Raw genomic sequence first — 21,906 nt, forward strand, 5'->3', positions numbered from 1 at the left:
AACTGCTTTAGACTTTAGGAAGCTTTCATTTCATACCAAGCTGAAATGTGCCTCTGTACAACGTCCCTTCATTGGTCATCGTTATGTCCTATTTTTTCACTGGTAAGAATATGATGCTAAAGAATCTATCACACCAGAGCTGGGCCTAGAAATACAGAATGCCAACAGATGGAAGTCTGGAAGAGTTTGGGGAGGGCATTTCAAGCACAGAAATAGTGAGCAAAGGTACAGTACAGGGATGGTATAAAGAATGAGAAATGTCTGGGGATGGGGGGAGGCATGGTGAAGGCAGCTTGAAAAGAGATAGAAAACAATCTTTAAAGGGTAAAGAATTTGGACCTAATTCAATCACAGAGATGGTCAATGGAAATTTGTAAAGACTGGAATAATATGATCAGATCGATCTTAAGTTAGAAAGATTAATAAGACAGCTGTGTGTAGAATGGATTGGAGAGCGGAAGACCTGTCATATTACTACAATACTACAGGTAAAGGGTGCTACAAAAGACAACAGAAGGAAGAAACTTTTGACAGAGAATCAATGAACTGCTTTCTAATTAGATGAATGGGTAAGAAAGAAGACAAAGATGCCCTGTGGTGAGAATGGGAGAATACTGGTGATATACAGGAAAAAAGAATTAAAGAAAACAAAGAAGCTTGAGTGAATGATAATAAATATTCAATAAATGAAGAAAGTTTCAAAACTCCAATAAAAATGGAGGGGGAAGTAAAATCAGTGAAAGTGAATTAAATGATTTCCTAAGAACTGAAAATATATAGCATAGTAATAATTTTAAGAGCATTTTTATACTGAATGTCTTGGGTTTGAGTCTATTTTTCACTCCTTGCCTGACTTTGGTGACTAGTTTTCTCCCTAACAAATCCATACCGTGGTAGGAGGGGGAGGAGGGCAGAATGAAAGTAGAGGAAGAAGAAAGAATTCCCTTTACAACCAAAACCATCACTGAGTGATTTTAACTGACCTCTCTCTCTAGGGAGTAAGGCAAACACAGAGCATCACACTGAGTGAAAAAGGTCTTGCTTTCTATATCCTCAGTATTCGCCGTCATTTCCATCATATAAGGCTATGAGCCAAACAGATATGCTGCTTTATCTTGCAAAATATAAAATATGTGAGCCATATTTAGGAATAATCAGAAAATGGTTAGTTCTTACATTTGGATTTGTGTATTGAAATAACTATTTAACTGGACTTGTACCATGTATACTTGGCTTATGTGGGGAATGTGTGTGTGTGTGTGTGTGTGTGTGTGTGGACACAAAGTGAATATAATAGAGTGCAATCTTCCAGATGTGAATTAATTGTGACTGGATGAATTAGATATTTTCAATCTATTCCAACTCTAAAATTCTATGATCTTTTTGATCTAAAGCACTTAATTGATTTTCCAATTCACTTGGCACTTATGTTATCTTGAATTATTTATAGTTTTGTGCACACTTCTGGCCTCTCCAACTAGATTTTAAGTTAGTTCCTTGAGAGTAAGGCTCTTGTCTTATACCTTATAAAGCAAACCTTGCCAAACACCAATTGGTTCTGTGATAATACTCTTAGGTCGGAACAATATTAGAAGCGGACAAGAAATTGCTTTTACAGGAAGGTTTCAAGAATAGATTTAAAAAGTGTTAATAATATAGTCAATTAATGGTTGGGTGCATCTTAGTTGAGGGATATAAAGAGTCTGCTGCTGTTTGTTTTTCATTCTGGAAGAGGACCATGACATGGGGAAGGTGATGTCATGACATATAAATAAAACAGATTTAAGTGAGGTAGGGCTATGCAAAGTCACCAGCCTCACTCTCTCCTTTGAAGCCATCTGGGTCCAATGGCAAGATATAGATCAGGAAGACTGGAGATGGCCCCTGGCCCTGGAAGCAGTGGGACACCTTAGCCATTTTAAGCTAAGATCTTTCCCAGATCTCATTTTGACAGAGGCAATGCCCATTGGGTGATTAAAGCTAGGTAAGAAATGAGGCAAAGAAGGTCCTCCTTTACCTGATAAAAAAAAAATCAATATGGGGGAGGGGAAAGACCCTCAGGGTTTCTGGCCAAAACAGAAACAATCTCTGCTTGCACTCATTCAGAGCCACCAGAGCCCAAATAATGATCAAGTGAGGATTGGGGTGGGACCTATTGTTGGCCAACCAATGAGAATCAAGATTCTCATTGTGATTTGGGTTTAAGTCATGGTCCTTAAAAAAGAAATCAAACCCACCAACCTCAAGATACCTTGCTAGGCTTCAGCAATCAAAGTTTATATTCCTTTGGGCAGAGTACCAGCAAATAAGGGTCTGATATCCTATGTGGACAGAGGGAGAGGAGGGAGGGTGAGAAAGCAGGAAAAATGGAGGGAGGGAAGGAAGGAAGGAAAAAGGAAAGAAGGGAGGGAGGAAGGAAAGAAAGAAGGGAGGGAGGAAGGAAAGAAGGAAGGAAGGAAGGAAGGAAGGAAGGAAGGAAGGAAGGAAGGAAGGAAGGAAGGAAGGAAGGAAGGAAGGAAGGAGCTGTGTTGCTCAATTGGAGTTGGTCAGTTGGGTCCCCAGCGGGGCAGCTATTACTACTGACAGAATTTTGGTTGTTGTTTGTCCTTCATTCATACTAGTTAACAAATGCATTCCGACTCATTTTTGGTAATATATCCCTTAGGCATCTGTGTGGATTATTGCTTGGTGAAGCAAGAGACTTAAGGAACGGAGTCCAATCAGGAGGCTTTTGCAATAGTCCAGGCAAGATAGGATGGGGACCAGAAATAGCATGAAATCCTAGTAAGTGCAGTGAGGAAGATGGTCTATTTCTACTCTTTACCCTAATTTCTGACAAGTGATCAATAACTTTGCCCTGCCCCTCTTCTATAGGAAGTTTATCATACATTTTTAGAGTTGGAAGAAAACTTAGAGACTATCTAATGCAGTCACAATTAATTCACATATACAAGACTGCATTACAATATATTCGTTTTGTGTACGCACAGGGCGCATTAAGTACATGGGGCAGAAGACCAGGACACAAGAAATATTTAATAGTGTTCTGCTTATTTTTAAACATTTCATATTTTTATAACCTCACAAGATAAAATAGATAACAGAACAATGTGCCTAAAATACAATCAATCATTAGCCATAACTGAAATGGAACAGTCTTAACCCTCAAAATAATAACAGATATCAGGGGCTAGAGTGTGTTTTGTCTTGCCATCACACTAATATAATGAAATGTTGCCCATAACTAATGACTAGGTTCTTTGTGCATGCTGTCTGTCAGTAAGAAAGTCTACTTTCCTTAGTGAAAATTACAGACATTTCAACAGAAAATTATTGCTTTCAGAATTCTTTCACTCTCGATCACCCGTTTAACCTTTAAAAAGGCAGACACCTCAGTGACAATGCGAACAATCCTAGACAAAATTCTAGTTTTATAGGGGAGAAGTTAACAGGGAGGGAGCAAGCAGGAAGTTCTTTTTGCCTGTATTATTGGGTTTTTTTAAATTATTTTTGTTGTTTGTTTTTTTTAATTCTATGACTATATCAGTCAGCTTAAGAAATTCCCAGGGAAAATCTTCCCCTGACACTAATCAGCAATTTTTCTACAAATCCTATTCTCAACATGTTAATAGGGTCACAGTGCCAGAACTGGAAGAGAGCTCAGTGGTCATGCCATCCAACCCCCTCATACGTAAAATAAGCCAAGGTCCAGAAGGTTAAGTGATCTGCTCAAAGGCACAAAGCTGAGCTGGGAATTGAATCTAAATTTGAATCTAAACCCCCTAGTTCAATGCTCTCTCCATGGCCTAATGCTGCTTGTTTTAAGTTGTGTAGGACACTTAGAAATTCAAATGGCTGGTCTAGGACCACAGAGCCAGTAAATGGCAGTGACTGGATTTGAGTATAAGTCTTTCTGACTGAGAGGCCAACTCTCTATCCATCATGCCACATTGGTTCTTACCTGTACAGTATTGCAGATGAATAGCCCTGCTTATCACCACTACTGCAGAGATATGTAAAACCCACATACTATAAATTTTCATTAAACATTAAATAGTATGTTTACTTAAAGGAAAGGTTAAATGATTGTGTATTGAGTTACCTAAACTCTCAAGATTAGTCTATTTTTCTTCAAGAGAAATTAATAACATAAAAAGTTAACTTTTTGAAATTTACAGAATCTATGTATTAAAAGTGTGATTCATTAACCCAATAATTTAGCTAAATAGCAATTTACGAGATGTCCAGAGAGAGAGAGAGAGATAAACATTGGCTGATATAGCTGAGAAACCAGAAACAACGCTATCACAGCACCTCCCAAAGCAAGAAACGCCTGATTTCTCTAAAGGATGTAACTTTGGAAAATTTCAACACTTTCCTACCTTTAAAACTCATTTTTACCACTTCCAAGGAAAAATAAAATTAAAACCATCTTAATGGTGTCTGACATCTTCCAAGTAGTCACAGAAATACCAGTGGTTTTTTTTTTTCCCTTCTGCAACCACTGTTTTCTATTATATGATCTCATAAATTAAGCAATATGTGACTAAAACTGAACTACTACAGGAATTTATTTGAGCAATTAAGATTATCTCTCCCTCCACTGCTCAGCCAGAAATGTTGTTTCAGACTAATCCTGGGAGCACATAAAGACTACATATTTAGAAGATTCTTGACTATTTTCACATAAATATTGCAATCTACCCAAAGTTTTATTATTTAATTGCAGTATTTCCACTACTAACATAAAATAAAATTCAATCATCAAAAATTAACATGATCAAAAATTCTATCACCTGGTGGCCAGCCTGATGATGAGTCTTAAAATTTAGTTAAATTGGTACATTGTCAGGTCTACAAAACCAAAAATACAGATGTTCCTTGCTTTAATATCTTCATTTAAAAAGATGTATTTAAAGCTAGATCAACTTTTCTGATTAAATTTTAGGTGTATTTTATCTCCATGTCTTATAACTTCTCAATGCACAATAGTTTCTAATTCTCAGTTTAAAGTTTCTTTGTCCCAGGCATCACTGTCAAGTAGCTAATGATCTGTCACAAATACTCACACAGATTCACAGATACTTAAGTGCTGGAGGGGTCCTTAGAGACCCGTCTAGTCTAAATGTTTATTTTTATGGATGAAGAATCTGAGACCCAGAGAGGAGAAGTAGCTTCCCCAGGCTTGCACAGTTAATGAATTAGTGACAAAGCTAAGCCTTGAACCTAGGTCTCCTGTTTCCTCATGCAGAAATCTTCTGACTATTCCTGGTTGTCCCATTTGTGTCCATGTATAGTACGCATTTATATAACACATACATAGATGTGGTTATCTATGTTCACATAACACTCAACAAGCATTTCTAAGGACTTACTATGTGCCAAGCACTGTGCTGAGCACTGGATGTACAAAGAAAGGCAAAAAATGACAAGTAGCAATAGTTACCATATAAAGGAATCTCTCAAGAGATGATTTTATAAATAAAACTTTTTATTGTAATTCACTTCCAGTTTTTCTACTACATAAATTCCAATTGTTTACCTCAGTTTCTTTAAATGGAACATACCAGTATTTGAACAAACAGTATTATTTTTCAAGATTCTGTTTAAATTGACTGCCTATATTCTGTCTAAATTTAAATCTTAATACACATTCTCTTTTTCTTATTTTTTGGAGTTTCTTTGTAGAGCTCAAAAATAAATTTACATAAGAAAACATATATATAACAATAACTGTGTAATAACATGGTTTTTAATTGTTAGATAGGACTGATGTGGGAAAATCCCACATTTTTGTATCTAACTGGCGAATACACTCTTCAGAAAAATCCCCTTCATACATCAAGTTTATGTAGGCATTGTGAAATAGTCATTTTAATAACAGGATGAACTAAAGATATTATTTATTCCCTCTCCTACATATGTCAGTAGTTTGAAAAACTGCCCACCATATGTACATATCAGTCTCTGAAAGAATACTGAGACAACATGGGTGAAACCTTACGTACAATCTTCAAAGTTAATCAAACCAGGTTAACAGTAAGGAGAGCTGTTACATCACAATTTTGTGTAATACTTTATAACATGAAAGTCTCATTTCAATGATTCTGTGTCCCACTGAATCTATGCCTTCTCTATCAATTACCCACGTATGGTCACCAAAACACACTTCTCGAGCAGACCTTTGATACTATGAACTGTCTGGTGTTAACTACATCACATGATTTCAGAGTTCCTCTAAGTCAGAAAATATGCTAACTATTGTCCAGGGGTCTGGCCCAATCACATAACCTCCCAATACCCTGGGTAGCAATCTAAAACTCTAAGTTATAGCTACTTTGAAATGAGAGAGGGAGTTTTGACATCAAATGTTGCCTGAATGAATAAAATCAGAGCCAGATCAAAATAAAATGCACATCCCACATGCTATTGTAAGTTACCTAGCTCCAATGCATATGGAACCTAGAAAAGAACAAAGGTTTCACCAAGCCTGAGGTCAACTTAAAATCCAAACCTCAGTTCACCAAACTTAGAGGCTTCATGTTGATGTACAGATCAGAACTTTGGACATACTCAAGTATGTATATGAATACAATCCAGGGCCTTCTAATATCCAGTGTTTCTGGACTCCTAGGATTGGACTGAAATATTTCCAATGGAGAAATAGAGAAATTCACTTAAATCATTCAAGTCAATTGCTATTTCAGTTCAGTCTTGATAACATTATATAATGCATGTTCTCATCTAATACAAAGAAGTGGTTTCAAAAGGAAATACAATTTCCAGCATTTCTGTGGTAATTTGGTAAGATATATTTAGTGAAGACTACAACAAGTATTTGACAAAGTTTGAGGACACTTTTAAAACACAAACTAGCTGCCTCCATTTTAAAGGAATGAACCATGGCCCTTTCTTTTTTGCTTTGTAAATAAAATCATTTCAGATCAGATATATTTTACAACTAAACTGCATACAACAGCATATGGATGTCCTTCATTGTGAGGGATCTGGAGCAAACAATCCATTAATCAATCAGTAAGACTTAGTGTACACCTACTATGTGCCAGGTGCTGTTTAGAGACAGAAAAAACAAATAATGAAACAATCCTTATTCTTATAGGGAGCTTGCAGTCTAACAGGCAGATGTGTGTGTGCGTGTATGTGTGTGTGTGTGTGTGTATGTGCATCTGGGGTGGATGCACCTGCATGCGTACACACACACATGCACTCTAATAAGAAGTAGCATCCATATAGTTTTTCTAAGGTTTTCAAAGTGTTGCACATGTTATCTCATTTTATCTTTACAATAACCCTGTAAGGAAGGTGCTAGTATGATTCTCATTTTACACATGAGGAAACTGAGGCTGAAAAGAATTTAAAAGACTTGTTCTGGATCATAGAACTAGTAAATGACCAAGGGAGATTTGAACTCAGATCTTCCTGATTCCAAATCCAACACTCTTTTCACTGCACTGTCAAACTGCCTACACACACACACACACACACACGCACACACACACGCACACACACACAGAATAAACACGAGATAGTTTGGGAAGAAGAATGCCAGTAGTTGGGGGAGAATCAAGAAAGACTCCTTGTAAAAGATGGTGTTTAAGCTGCAACTTTAAAGAAGAGAAGTATGTCCAAGGCACAGATGAGGAGGGAGGACATTCCATGCATAGCAGACAGCTAATGAAAAGTCTCAAAGACAGGCATGGAGTGTCAAGTGCGGGGAACAGAGAGAAGGCCATGCTAGCTGGATCATGTAGAACTGGAGGGTGAGTAAAAATACAGTACTGAATCGCCGATGTCATCATTTCTAATATGGAAACTCCCTCCAACAATTCAGATCAATAACTTATCTGTTAACTTACTGTCTTAAGAGAGCTGCCTACAGCATTAAGAAGTTAAACCATATACTCAAGGCCATACAGAAAACATAGATCAGGGACTGGACCTGAACACTGCTCATCCTGTCTCTAAGTTCAGCCCATCACCTACTCCAGAGACTTTGGCACCTCTTGGTGTGCATCTACTTAGAAATATATTCACAAATCTACTACATATATAGGACACACATATCCAAAGCCTCGATCACGAAAAAGCTGGGCCATACAACTTCCTTTGTAAACTGGTTATCTGGCGCTCAGAGAGATTCTCTGAATCTAACAAAGAATGCTATAAGGAATGCTATAAAATCCTGCTGAAATACCAGTCACAATGAAAAGTACGCATAAAGTAAGGCTGTGTTTGAAGTACTAGTGACTCAATGTTTTAAAAATCAGTTGCATGAGAAACATCTATTCGTGCATCTTGAATTTCTATTAAAATTATTAGAATAGATTGGTTTACTCAGTTCAAGACAGGAAAGGAAATAGAAACTTGTGAAAGCTCTGAAAGACACTTTTGATTACTTATAGCACCTTTAAAGACTGATGACATCAGTTCTTTATTATGTCCAATTTCACTTCAAAATGTAAGACATTTCTTGTCTTTAATCATGTTCTAAGCACTGTTATCTTGGAAAGCAATTGGGGTTAGGGGTTAATATGTGGAAGAAGTAAGGGGGAAAAGATGCTGTTTCTAAAGTCATAGGTTAAGAACTGAACGAGAGGAAGAAAGAAGAGAGTACATGCATATATATATATATGCATATATATACATATATATACACTCATCTGTGCTAATTTTCAAATATAGACATGTATAAATCCCCATGTATTCATATATATACACATATATGCATTTATGCATATAGTCATATGTTCTCTAATACTCTTTATATATATGTATGTGTGCACATGTGTATATATACATAAACATACATTTATGTGTGATCACGTATACTCTTTAATATTCTTTTCATACATACTTAGATGTATATGTAATGCATGTCATTCAGGCTGTCTGGCACAGAATTATCCGAGCTCCGAACAATGATAGAAGAAAAGCAGGTTTGCAGAATCCCAAGAAAGAAGGAAATGGTTCCTCGCACTGGCTCCCAGAAGGTGGTATTAGCTAGGGCATAGCAGTATTTTTGCCTTACAGACCATAGGAAAGATAAGAGAAGGTCAATAGAGTGAGACAAAGTGATGGTAGCTTGCAGAGCACCATTTCTCTTCTCCCATATGTACATAGATATACTTCCCAGGGCTCCAGCTTGCACTTTCAATTTTCTTTTAATAAATCTGGATCTTTCTAGTTGAGAATGGTATAGATTATCAGTTAAGACTAAGAGCAAGAAGAGTGGAGAAGCCTCCAGAGATCTTTGCTACATCTCTGAAGCAAAATGAGAAAAGACGTTTGAAATAGCATCAATTCATACAATGTCTCACAGGGAGGCTCCTGTCACACTTTATCTCCAAGACAAACCACAGTTTTTATAATGAGTAAACGGTTTATTTTAAATTGCTAATATAACAATTCAAAACAAATACTACCAGAATGTAAACGATCAACATCTTGCCACATCCTCACATTTTACGAGTATGTTACAAAGCAAGATGGGTGAAAATAATAGAGATTTTCCTACCATTGAGTAAAGAATATCACCAGATCTTCCTGGTCAGCATAGCTTCCCATGGCTTCTTTCAATAATCTCACTTTCTGGCCTCCACCAATACTGTTTGCCTTGTCTCCACCTTTCCATTCTTCTCCTTTACCAAGGACCTGCAAATAAAAAACATTACTGCTGAACTACAAACAAAAATGAAAAAATATTTGTAAAAGAAACTCAAATAATCATTCCAGTAAAAAGGAACAAAGAACTTTTTTATTCCTTGATATCAATGTTTGAAGTCTTGCTACACAAAAAGACATTTCCATTGAAATATTAGTACATTAACAAAATATTGTAATGTAATTAAGTATGAAATAATTTTAAAAAAGGAATAATGAAGATAAAATGAGGGAGGGATACAGAGATGCCTGGGAATGCATTTGTGATTTTTAAATGGAGTGGGGAAAACAGAACCAAAATCCTGGAGAAGATACGCTATGACAATCTAAGAAGAAAAGTGAATGAGGATAAATAGAAAAAATGAAGAATCTTGCTAAGAACACAGAAGAAATGACTGAAAAAATTGTTAGGATCTATTGGCTATTTCAATGAATATTTGCCAAGTGAAATTTAGTTGGCTAGATTGATGTTCAACATTAATTTTAAAATATAACATTTAATTTTTAAAGACTGTTCCCAAAAGCATTTGGGGAAAAAATAGAACTTTTAAAAGTGAAAAGAAATACAGGTTACTTTCTACCATAGATAGACATTGGTATAAATTAAGGGTAAAAAAGAAAATGTAGAAAAAAATGGCCATACTTTCTTCAATTAGAAATGGAATCTGGATAAAAGTAAAACAACTTTTAGGCCTTAAGCTATTTTCCTGCTGACCTAAAATGGATTGTTCCGGTTATAATTGAGGCCATCAAACAAAATTCCACCCTTCTCTCCTTATAAATCATAACCACAACCTTCTCTAACCTTCACAAGCTTAGTGAAATTTTATTGTCTCAAGGGAATTGCTTAGCCAAGAGGAATCAACACTTCCTGCTGGCTCCGTTTGTCCCCAGCTTCATTAACTAACCAAGTTTCTGCTCTTGAAGGCCAAGTCCAGCTGCCACAAAGGGAAGGAGGAAGACCCTAAATAGTCTGACCTAAGGGAAAAAGAAAAAAATTCTCCAAATTCAAACTAACCTGGCTATTTTTTAAAAATGGAAATGGGGTCAAAACCCTGTTATTTGTTAGCTTACTTTGCCAAGTACCATATATAATGGATGATCAATAAATAGCTGGTGAGTGAACCAGTGACTGGATCCTAGTAAGCAATAGGGAAATAAACAAAATGCACCATAACAAGAGAAATAATAGGGGAAAACAAGTTCTAACAGGACAAAGACTCAAACTAGTTTCAGTGGATGGCTGGCCACCCTCTAACTACAAGACTTTTTTTTCTTCACTTTCCCTTCAATGATGTTAACAGTATATGCTGCTGAGTAAATCCTCCATTTATAGCCCAGGGTGAATATAAGCACCACTGCCAAGTCTGGTGGGATCCTTGGGCCCCAAATTCCCTTTCTTTGACTTATTCCTTTGTATTTACCTACTCCCCCCACTCATTAACCCCTTTAATTCTGGGAAGCAACATAATACAATGGAAAAATTGCCACCTTTGGAGTCAGAGGACCTGAGCTTGATTCCCAGATCAGTCATTTACGAACTATATGAACCGGAGTAAGTTTCTAAGTTCAAATCTAAGCTCAGACACTTACTAGTTATGTGACCCTGGGAAAATCACTTAACCCTGCTTGCCTCAGTTTCCTCATCTGTAAAATGAGCTGGTGAAGGGAATGGCAGACTGCTCCAGTATCTTTGCCAAGAAAACCTCAAAAGGGGTCATGAAGAATTGTACACAATTACACAACAAGAAAAATGAAGGCTTTGATTTTGAAAACATCTAAAGGTCCCTTGAATCACTAATCAATGCTTCTAAGTTAATGCACTAAGTAAAACTAGAATCCAGGTTTTTTTGAATCCTAGGATGATGCTCTTTTAAGTATACCACACTTTTCACAGCTCATTTCACTAGCATCAATTATTCAGCTAGTTGCATTTGATTATCTGGAATGCAGAAAGTACCTCCACAGAGAAAGTTATAAAATGGTTAGCAGGCTGGCCTACAAATGCTGCCTTCTTAGCTCACAGTGTAGCTAAAATACTATATAACCCAAGGGAAAATGTGGCTCCAACCAAATTCAGCATTGGGAAACATATAAAGCAGACAAATTATTTTTAAAAAAGAAAGGAAGGAAGGACACAAAATGCAATTGTAGGGTGGGTGTATTATTAAGGGGCATTTTTGTGCTAGAAAGTTTGTATCGTTAAAATGAACCAGCTTAGGAAGAGAAACCACAGCTATGGGAAGGAAAGGGATTCTGGGAGTCTAGCTCTGAAGAACCCACCTTGTTATCTTTAAAGAACTGAGGAAATTTGGGGCAGAAAATGTAAAAATAATGTCCAAATATTTCCATGATGTCGAAGCCCTAAACTGTTACAAATACTTGCTTTGGTCAAGAGGGAATGTATCAGATTATAAGTGGGAAGTACATAACATAGTGTGTGTACGTGTATAAATATTTTTTTCAGTCATTTCAGTTGTGTCTAATTCTTCACAAGCCCACTTAGGATTTTCTTGGCCAAGATACTGGAGTGCCATTTCCTTCTCCAGATCATTTTACAGGTAAAGAAACTGAGACTAACTGGATTAAGTTACTTGTCCAGGGTCATACAGTTAGTAAGTGTTGGAAACTGGATTTGAACTAAGGTTTTCCTGACTCTGGGTCTGGTGCTCTATCCACTGTACCACCTAGCTGTCCTGAAACACTTAGCTACCCAGTAAATATACATAGAGACATAGAGAGAGGTGAAGGAGCATAGTGGATACAAAGCTTGCTTCAAAGACCAGGGTTCAAGTTCTGCCTTTGTTGGGGTTCCTCCTTAATTCTCAAAGAGGACCATGACATAAGGGAGGTGATGTCATGACTTGCAAGTGCATTGGATTTAAGTGAGGGAGGGCTGTGCAAGGTCATCACTCTCATGTATCTTTAACACAGACTGGTCATATGACCCTGGACAAATCACCTCGCGTCCTCAGAGCCTGAGGCAGCTCTCTTGAAGACTCTAAACTGCAGAGAAAATGGTGACCTTCACTTGTGCAGTTTCCCTAACCTAGGAGTTCCCTATATCAATACAATTACAGATTCAGTTCCTATCAATCATATATATGTGTGTGTGTGTGCGCGCGTGTGTGTGTGTGTGTGTGTGTAAGCATATATATGCATATGGGTATATGTACATAGATATATGTGTGTATACACATATTCATGCATAAATGTATTATTTATACACATATACTTATGCACATATACATGTATATGTGTCATACCTATAAATACATTTTAACACATGATTCCCCACAAGTAACTTTTTAAAGTCCATTCACAATAAAATTATACTAAGACCTTAAAAATACAATAATATACAAGGCATAATTTTCCTTTTAATTACATTCTCAATTCTAAACTACAGTCAATAGCCAAAAAACATCTCATTCTAGGTGGCAGAGTAGAAAGAGTGTTGGCCCTTGAGTTAGGAGAACTTGAGTACAAATCTGGCCTCGGACACTTAACTAGTTATGTGATCCTGGGTAAGTCACTTAGTCCTGTTTGCCTCAGTTTTCTCAACTGTCAAATGAGCTGGAGAAGAAAATGACAAACCACTCTATCATCTCTGCCAAGAAAACCTCAAACAGGATCATGGACAGTCGGACATGACTGAAACTATTTGACAAAAATGTGCTAAATGCTGGACAGAGAAGTACAAAAAATCAGTCACAGCCCTCAAGGCACTTACAGCCCAATGGAGGAAGACAACATTAGAAAAGAAAGCTGACAGAGAGGGAAGATGCTAAATGTTGGGGCAGGTTGATGTGAAACAAACGCAAACTGAGTGCAGAAACATCCAAGAAAGGTACTCTTGAACAAAGAAAAACTGGAAATCACTGTAGGTATGGGAAATTATTTCAAATAATAACTCTAAATGGCAAAGATCTGATTTCTAATCCTAAACCAAAATGTCAATTATTATTGTGAATAATTATTAAGCTGTTACGGTGTACAAGACTCTCCAATAGGTCCTTCAACATTATTTTTTAAAGATTATACATTAACCAATAACAACTAATGTTTGATTGTTTTCTTTGGTTCCCAGTTATTTTTATCTTAGAGGCATGGTTTTCCAACATTTCCCGTAAATTTAATGGGTATACATTACCTTCACAGTATAATTGAAGTACTTGGCTGCTTGCATAAATCGATGATATCCATCGGTTTCTTTGGTTGCTACAGTTATGACTAATAATTTATCTGCGAACAGAGAAGAAAACATTAGAAGGGGTACTGAGATGCTAAACTAAATGCATTTATTTCACTGTTTATTAGAAATGACTGCAGATCACATTAGAGTCATCAAAATGCCACGGATTACGAACAAAATACAAAGGTCATTGTTCAACTGAAAAGTGTGCTGCAAATAAAATTCTAATGGTAAATAACAGCTTAATTTAATTTTGCTACTTTGGCAAAATACATGCTTGAATTTTAATAGAACAAAATAAGATTAAAGGGAAAAATCCATGACATCAATGAACATTGAGTGAGAAGTCTTCTGAATTTTAGTTCGGTCCACACACAGGTCACTCTAAGAACTGACTCTGTCACTAACACTGGACATCAAGTAAGCCATCGGGTGCTTGCCTTCCTATGCATGAAACATAAAATGAATATCAACAAGTCTTGAAGCCCATTGTGTGGTCAATGCAATTTCCTTCTGCTAACACAGGCATTCTCTGAAAATATTTAAGTAATTGGTATGCTACGAATTAATTATATTCCTGTTCTGTAACGGTCACATAATAGTCTTTGTTCGCCAATTTTGTGATGTCCCCTCCTCTTACCTCTGTGTCTTTTTGTACACTGTCCTGTTCCAGACAGAAAACCCCTTCCACCATTCCCTGTGATCTCTACCTATTGGCACTCTTCCTTTCCTTCAAATTCCTCCTTCCAGCCAACCTTATCTACTTACTGTCCTTTGAAGTGAGTAATGTCTCTTGCCTCCATGCTTGTGGTTGGCTCTCTGATGCCTAAAATGTCCTTTTTAACTCATCCTCTTAGAATCACAAGCTTCTTTTCAGGATCAACTCCCTTTTTATCTATTAAAAGAACCCTTTCATGACTCCTCTACTTGTTGGTGCTCTCCCACTCCTCAAATTTCATTGGATTTACTCACCTAGCTACAAGCTATATCCCCTACAGTATAAGAGTCTTGAGGAAATGGGTGGTTTGTAGCAATGTGACATGCATATAGTAGGTACTTAAGAAATAGTTTGTGAAATAAATGAATGAAACTAAGGACAGGAATGTCCACATCAACTTGGGGGACAAAGGAATTGAGAAATGATCCACATACAGATGCCCAGATCCATGCATTCCACAAATGTACATATGCCTGTATGTGTGTTTGTACTTTATATGGAGACTACAGCTTGTGATAACTTCAAGCCATCTAACTTTCAAATGCTCCACGCTGCTGATACCCTGATATATTAAATCATTAGTGGGTTAATATCTAGATTGGTAGAAAGGGTTTCCATACCTAAAATCACAGATCCATTTAATCCCCCAAACCACATGTATCCATACATACCCATATGGAACTGCAACTAAATCATGTCCTTTGGTCTGCTAGCCCCAGGAGAAACAATCCAATGATACTTCCTCCACTGTCCCTTATCTGAATTTGTCCCAGATTCAAGAATTTCTAATTATCCCCCCCATACACACACACACACACACACACACACACACACACACACACACACACACACACAAAAGAGCTGTGATTTTGTCAGGATAGGGAAATCTTCTACAAGAACCATCTTCATCTCTTCATCAAGGTATATTCAAAGTATATCTAAGGTATATTCAAAGAATGACTTCCAAGGGTAAGTCCAAGGGAGTTGTCTGAGACACAGACAATGAATTCCTCAGTTTACACACCCATGGTAAGTGTGAAAGAAGGATCTGACCCATATGTTCTTGGTTCCAGATCCAAGAGTCTGTACACTAATACTATACCCAGTTTAAAACAGATTTTGGTATTTGGTCTCTCACATATACTGAAAGAATAAGAAAATAAAAGTGACTTAGATATCCAAATAATACTAACAGAATAAGACAAAAACGGTTTCCCTCCAAAATATAATTACTATATTTTCCCCAAAAAACTTCAGTCAAAATCAGTATTTTTCCACTGAACTATTTCAGGGAACTGCACATACAAAAAAACAACTAATCAAAAAAATTTTCTGTTTTCTTCATAAATTCATGGTCAAGTTTGAAGGAACTATTCTGGAGTAATATTTTCATATGAACACTACTCTAAAATAATGCAATTCAGAACGCTGTTGAATTTAATGAGTCATAACTGATTTTTCTTCAAAAATTAACTATAAATTTCAGGATGAATAAAACTATATTTTGTCTAGCAAAAGTAGCATATTGTTTTGATTGGAAAGTCTGGCACTGAAAATTTCCACCCTGTAAATTCAGATTACATTTCTGAACTAGATGAATCTCTTATTGAAAATTTCCTACATCTTGGGAATTAGCTGTAACCACAGACATTGAGTAGACACATTTTTACACCTACCATTTGCAGTATAAGGTTGGCATTAGAGATTTCATCATAACTAAGAGACACAGTAATGATGGCTAGACAATATTACCCAATCAAATGACTCAGAAGGCAAAGAAAAATAGAAGTTATTCTGACAGTGTCTAGAATTCTACTGCAATTAGGGATCTTGCTCTTTTTTTTGTAAACCAATAGATATGATTCTTAGGGAAAAACAAGCATTTGTATGAAGGCTATTATTAGACTATACAATGCCATCTGCTTTCATTATATAACTATTCAGCCTCATTATCATGACATGAAACGAACCTCCCAACCTTGCATATTATCTGAAGGAAAAACCCTGGTCGACGTAGTATTTAACTTACTAGGAAATCTAGTTCATAACCTTTTGTCCCCCAAAGCAATAGTCTAAATGAACAAATCTCTGACCCCATCCTTAGATCATCCCCACCTAACTCCAAATAGGTGAAGAAAACACAAATCATTTCCATATAATTTCATATAATCTATACTCTTACTCTAATCTTCCAACAGGAGTCATATAGAGAGAAAACAATAATGCAAAACTTTGGCTCCATGCAATGAAAGGAGTATTTTCCTGACTCATTAAAGGGGCCTTGCCCTGGCTACTTCTTAAACAGGCCTATTCAATGAATGGGTGTTACCCCACCTAAGTGAGTACCTGCATAGACTTTGCCCTAAAGGGGCCAAGGTTTCCCAATGCATCCTTGGTCATCTCCAGTCATCCTTATGAATGTCTGACCACTGGATTCAGTTGGCTCTAGAAGAGAAGTGAGGCTGGTGACCTTTCACAGCCCACCTTCACTCAAAACAAAGTCAAGTGCAAGTCATGTCATCATTTCTCTGATGGCATGGTCTTCTTCCCCCCAAAATAATGAACACAACAATATGGGACTCTGCAAAGATACTGGAGTGATTTGCCATTTCCTTCTCTAGCTCACTTTACAGATGAGGAAGCTGAGACAATCAGGGTTAAGTAACTTGCCTAGGATCACACAGGTAGTAAGGATCTAAGGACAGATTTGAACTCAGTTCTCTCCTGCCTCCAGGTCCTGTGCCACCTAGTCCCCGCCTTTGGTAGCATAACAAATCTAATTCAAAGTTTTCAAAAGCAAAACAACTGCTGGCATGTGTGCAGGATCCAGGAGCAAGTCTAGTTTTATCGTCAAAATCAAATCATAACAAAGAAATGTGATGTTTTTGGCCAGTTCTTTTATATTTTTGAAAGCCAAAGTGGCATCGGAATGACCTATGTGAAATTCATTAAGAATTTTTATAAACCATTTTTCCTTTAAGCATTTGTCTAATAATGCAGCTGCCCTTAGTTCTGTCACACTGAAATAGATAGCAGTCCTATAATATAAAATAAAAATATACCCATCTGGGTTTTTACAGTTTGGAGTAATTCAAGTGAAATAAGAAATCTGCATGATCAGGAAGACTGGTTCAACAAACCTGATCTGTCTTCCAAATTCTAATTCAGCATATATTTGAAGACTACTGTGTATCCACTAAATCATCTTTTCTTTAGGTAAAATATTCCCAATTAATTCTTCATATGAAATTAGTTCTTCATATGAAAATGTCCAAAATTCAGCCTCTTTCCTCTGGCCCCATACATAGCCCAGATGTTTAACATTGTTTCTAGGAATGAACATGCTACTGCAAATGTTGCCTTAACAAGAATGGGTAAAGTAGGATTATCATGTCTCTTTTCCTGCACACTGAATCTCTGCTAGGCCAGCTCTTCTGACACTTTCCTTTCCAGAGCATGTCTAGGAAAACAGTTCAGACTCCTGAACTCTTTAGCATGAGGATGCCCGCTGCTTAAGCATTAGTGAGACCGCAGTGGCACCCTATCGGATAAAATACCATAATATTCTTGCATTCAAAGCCCTTTATAACCTGGTGCCCTCCTACCTTTCCCATGTTTTTACACCTTCCTCCCCAAACTGTATTCTTTGATTCAGTGATTCTGGCCTTCTGGCTGTTTTATGAGCAAGACAATCCACCTCCCAACTCCAGGCATTTTTTTCTGACTGTTCTCCAAACCTGGAATTCTTTCCCTCCTCAATTCCACCTACAGATTTCCCAGGCTTCCTTTAAGTCCCAACTGAAATTCCATATTTTACAATCCCTTTTAATTCTGATTCTTAATTCCAGTACCTTCCCTATTAATTATATCCTATTTTTCCTACATATATATGTGTGTATGTGTGTATATATATATATATATATATATATACACATATATATATATATGTTTGTATGTATTTGTTTGCATGTTCTCTCCTCCCTTAGATTATAAGTTCCTTGAGGGCAGGGACTAACTTTTGTCTCTTTTTGAATCTCTAGTGCTTAGCACCGTGCCTGACATATAATAAGTACTTGATAAAAGTTTGATCATTGATTGACTCAACCCATCACCAAGCCATCTAGAATAAAGCTGCTTCATAGGAAACAGAAGCATAGTCATTCTAGGTCATGGGGGTTTCTAGATTTGTTTTTTAACAAGAAATCCATAGAATATGACCACACTACAAATATATCAAGCACACATAATGTACAGAATATTATGCTGAAAGATACAACATTGAATTAAAACATGGCATCTTCCCTCAAAGAGTTTCCAGTTCAATGATACAGGTGAAGCATGAAGTCAATGCCCTTTTTATGCCCTTTGTACTCTGTTTTCTCACTTCCCATCCATCTTGAGTCGCTATAAAGAACATGGAAATCTGTCAGGGCAGGGTGACAGAATTGTTGCCAAGCATTTGAAGGGCTCTTGTGGGGAAGACTGTTTATTTATATATATATATATATTTGGTTTAACTTCAGAGCACAGAAAAAAGGAGACAGCAAAAACTATGCCTGGGAGGAGCTAAGCCATAGAGCTCTACGCTCTGTGAAATGATGTTATTTTCATTTCACACCCTACATATACCACCTGGCTGATGACTCTCCATCCCTTCTCCCCATTTGAATATCTTTCTGGGTGCTCAGGAAGGATCCTATCAATGAACCATCTTAGTATCCTACTCATTATCTTTATGATTTCCCAGGAATTAACTGCCGTCTTTGATGATCACACTTTCATATGTCTTCCGTATGAGAATGTAAGCTTCTTAAGGACAAGGACTATGCTTTGTACATTCCTTCGACTATAATAATCTCGTAATAAATGCTGTTCATTCACTCATTCATTCATTCAATTAGGAACAAGAAGAGGAAGTAAAGAGAGATAAATTTAGGCTAGGTATAAAAAAAGTGAGAAGGCACAGGAGTCAGGACAAGCTGGGTTCCAGTCTCACCTCTGATGCATATCTAATGTGTGACCCCGGACAAGACTGCTAGCCTGCCAAGTATGCTATGCAACTCTCTCAGCCTATAAATTGCTGAGAAGGAGCAGACATGCCCAGGTAGAAATTTCAGAACAGTTCCTATGTGTTTCATATATGTTCTGTATTTGTGGTACAGTGGATAGAGCACTGAACTGGAAATCAGAAGATTTGTCTGCCTGGGTTCAAATCTGGCCTCAGATACTTGGATATGTGACCCTGAGCAAGTCAATTAACCTTGTTTGCCTCAGTTTTTCATCTGAAAAATGAGCTGGAGAAGGAAATGGCAAACTACTCCAGAAACTTTGCCAAGAAAACCCCAAACAACAACAACATATTCCATGGGTTTCCCATTAAAGACAACAGGAGAACAAGTCTAGATACTCCATGTTTCCTATGAAGTAGCTTTGTCTTAGGTGTCTTGGTGATAAGTTGGTCAGTGAACTAATCAATTTCAATAAGAAACCACTGTGGAATCATGACCTCCAAGTCAAGAATACCTGGGTCCAAATCCTGACTTTGCCACATTTTTTTTTTTCTGTGACCCTTGGCAAGTCACTTTTTATCTCTGAGGGTCCCAGGCAACAATTTAAGCCTATAAGTGAAGTAAAGGTATAAATCTGCACTGGAAAAAAATTGTACCTTACAGGGGCTCCCTCTACCAATAAAATGAGAAAGGAAAGATGAGAGGTAGGAGGGAAAGGAGTAAAACTTCCTAACAATTAGAACTGGGATTTAAGTATTTGCCTGTTAATACAGCTGTCCTTGGTTCTGTCACACTGAAATAGATAGCAGTCCTAAAAATAAACTAGATAGATAGATAGATAGATAGATAGATAGATAGATAGATAGATAGATAGACAGACAGACAGACAGACTGACAGACAAATAGATGAATCTGGTTTTTATAATTTGGAATAATGCAAGTGAAATAAAAAAGCTTCCCCTCAATCCTTTCAAAATTATGCATGTACACACACACATACACATTCTTCAAGCAAAACCTGGAAAACCATTAAATATGTTATAGAAAGCATGCTTTATAAAGTATAGATTAGAGTGTATGGACTCACTATCCTTTCCAACTCTGAGTCTCTGAGGGGGCTTGGTGCTGGAACCAGGCAGCAGGTTCACCTGGGGTTCTAACAAAAGAGAAGTTGTGGGAACACACTGTGTCTAGTGAGAGAGGAAAGCCAATAAACTGAGGAGCTCATACGGTAGGCTTCAAAGAAAAAGTATGTCGTGCTCTGGTAAAGCCAAGTGACAGACACATCCTCTGACAGACTAATTTTTGGGGGGAGGGGGGGATGGGAGCTGGAAGGGCAGACCTGTGATTTCACCGGTATGTAAGAAACTCCAATCTGTACTGGTAAAAAGAGTTTCTTCTTTGGCAACTCCCCAGCCAAGATTTAAAAAAATAAATTGAATTTTAAAGATATTAGTAACCTTAGAGATTATCTATTTCAATCCCCACATTTTAAAGAAAACTAAAAGCCAGAGAGGGGACAACAGAATTGAGATAAAAACCCAGACCTTTTAAGGATTTGTTCATTCTTCTTGCTGCTTTCCTAATTAATGAGTCACCCAAACACTGAAGCAAACGAACTAGTGCCATATAATCTGGGTGGCAAAATAATAAATTTTATATTGGGAAATGACTGAGGGAAATTGAAGACATGAATTACTCAAAAGCAATCTAGACTGAAACTCAGATGAGGAGAGAGGCTAGCAAAGAGATGTGAGGTAGACTGCAGAGGATTCATGGGGCAGTTCACTGAAAAGAAAGAGAAAAATTACAAAAAGACTTCAAAATACAAAAATGTCTCCAACCTCTAATGTTTCCAGAAAACTTTCATCCATTTCAGCATGAAAGCCTTGAATTCCTTGAATTCTGCACCAAGCAAAGCCATGAAAAGCTATGAGCAGTAGGTTCCCAGAGGGAAGAAATAAGGGAATATGTTGCCTAAGGGGCCACCTCCAGAAGTCTGAGTAGATAAAAAGTGAAAGAACATTGGCTGATGGCCAAAAGCCTGGAAGCACTCCTCCCTCCAATAACACAAAGGACAAGAGCAAACAAGATGAACTTTAGTGGGAATATATGTAGTTTCTAAATAGTGTCAAAAAGTCAACAGTATGTGAACAGCATAGGGAATACAGGACAACAATAAGTTATATGGAAAAAAAATCTATGGATTTTGGATAAATTTAAGGTCGGCATTATCCAAAAGTAACTATCCAAAAGATACAATGCATTTGTGTCTGGACTAAGGGACGTGAAAATACTACTAC

General features: G+C 37.1%; 1 protein-coding gene across 2 annotated transcripts in view; it reads right to left on the bottom strand.

Moving 5' to 3' along the window:
• Positions 1–21,906, bottom strand: part of PLOD2 (procollagen-lysine,2-oxoglutarate 5-dioxygenase 2) — a 113,213-nt gene that overhangs the window by 65,474 nt on the left and 25,833 nt on the right. For both annotated transcript variants that reach the window (XM_072618229.1, XM_072618228.1), the window contains exons 2-3: positions 13,835–13,926; positions 9,536–9,672 (exon numbers count right to left, since the gene is read on the bottom strand). In XM_072618229.1, the coding sequence (XP_072474330.1) occupies positions 9,536–9,672; positions 13,835–13,926 (229 nt within the window). The remainder of the gene's footprint in view (positions 1–9,535; positions 9,673–13,834; positions 13,927–21,906) is intronic.

This window comes from Notamacropus eugenii, chromosome 6 (genome assembly GCF_028372415.1).
Source record: "Notamacropus eugenii isolate mMacEug1 chromosome 6, mMacEug1.pri_v2, whole genome shotgun sequence".
Classification (NCBI taxonomy): domain Eukaryota; kingdom Metazoa; phylum Chordata; class Mammalia; order Diprotodontia; family Macropodidae; genus Notamacropus; species Notamacropus eugenii.